General features: G+C 39.8%; 1 protein-coding gene across 1 annotated transcript in view; it reads right to left on the bottom strand.

The window, feature by feature from the left end:
* LOC122341428 (thioredoxin-related transmembrane protein 2-B-like) overlaps nucleotides 1–1,028 on the bottom strand; it is a 2,118-nt gene extending 1,090 nt beyond the window's left edge. Inside the window, exons 1-4 of the mRNA XM_043234782.1 lie at nucleotides 972–1,028; nucleotides 761–874; nucleotides 605–681; nucleotides 46–152 (exon numbers count right to left, since the gene is read on the bottom strand). Of these exons, the coding sequence (XP_043090717.1) occupies nucleotides 46–152; nucleotides 605–681; nucleotides 761–874; nucleotides 972–1,014 (341 nt within the window). The 5' untranslated portion in view covers nucleotides 1,015–1,028. The remainder of the gene's footprint in view (nucleotides 1–45; nucleotides 153–604; nucleotides 682–760; nucleotides 875–971) is intronic.
* Between the last annotated feature and the right edge of the window lie 431 nt (nucleotides 1,029–1,459).

Genomic DNA, 1,459 nt, shown 5'->3' with positions numbered 1-1,459 from the left:
GTGTGTGTGTGTGTGTGTGTGTGTGTGTGTGTGTGTGTGACCCACTTGAGTGACAGCTCAGCAAAAACGGGTGCAAACGACTGGCACTCTGGAGACCAGTTGGCGTAAAACTCGACGATCCACGTCACTCGGCCGTCCCTCTGCAGCTCTTCCTGAAGATACACAGAAAAACATGCTCAGAGTTTTCTGCATAAAGCGATACGACTTAATGTGAAATAATATCATTTTAATTAGTGTTGGGCAATGATTACTCGCATCTAAAAGTAAAAATTTTGTGTATAATGTGTGTGGTTTATATTATTGCCGTCAAGTAATGAATTGCATCCGAAACGTAACTAATCTTTATACGTTTCTAATGAATCGTATCCCAGCGCTAATTTTAACGTAGCAGCATTATAGATAGCGAAGCAAGATTCAAAGATGTAAGATTTGGATGATGACTTTTTACATCGGTGAGGCTTAAAAAACGATTGGATGGTGTGCAGCGGATGGGTGCCGGTCCGAGCCGGCGTTAGGTTTTTAATCGGCTGCTCGGACTCTGCTTCCGACGGCACCCATTCGCTGCGGTGCATCTATCGCTGGACGACCTCCTCGTCTCACTCACGTCTATAGTTGAGTCACTGAAGTATTTGATGCACTCGGGGCCCATGTAGATCGGCGGCTTGCATGTGATCAGAAACACTGCGGAGAAGGCACAGCAGCGGCTATTATTGTACGCGTCGCGCTCGATTGCAGGCATGTTTCCCCGTCGTTTATTTACCCACACACAGCGTGAGGTACAGCAGGCCCAGCCGCAGGTCCACTCGGAAAAACAGCACCACGTTTGCCACCTTACTGAACAGAAATATATTCCCTATGTGCTGCTCCAGCGTTACTGAAAGATGTAGAGAGACGTCCTTCAGCTTAAAACAACGCAAACGTGCATCGAGGTAAATAATAGTTGTAATAAAACTGAATGCATATAAACTTACTGGCTCTGCGGTTCTTCATCATGACGATGGCACTGAGAAACATTAAAATCTCCACCTCCCTCTATACAAATATAAGTGTATATATAAACACAACGTTTGCAAAATATTGATACTTTTTCGGGTTTTATTCATTCCAGCAAAACATGTTATTTTTTTAAGGTAAAAAAACATTACATTATTTTATTACATCTTGATACAGATTTGCGGGAAAGAAAGATATGGATACAATTATTTAAAATAAATAAATAAATAAATAAATCAGAAAGTGAGAGTAAATAAATAGAGTTTCAAATAAATGCAGTTTGATGAAAAAATGTTTCGCACAAATATAAAGCTTGTTTTTCACATTATAAACCAGTATTAACTGAAAACAAGTCAGAATATTAGAGTGATTTCTGAAGGATCATGTGACGAGACTAAAGTGAAAATTCAGATTTGATTAGAAATAAATGACCTTTTAACATATATTCACATTGAAAACAGCTAAC

This window comes from Puntigrus tetrazona, chromosome 1 (assembly GCF_018831695.1).
Source record: "Puntigrus tetrazona isolate hp1 chromosome 1, ASM1883169v1, whole genome shotgun sequence".
In the NCBI taxonomy this organism is placed as follows: Eukaryota; Metazoa; Chordata; class Actinopteri; order Cypriniformes; family Cyprinidae; genus Puntigrus; species Puntigrus tetrazona.
The sequence above is the reverse complement of the archived record's forward strand: the minus strand, read 5'-3'. Positions and strand labels throughout refer to the sequence as shown.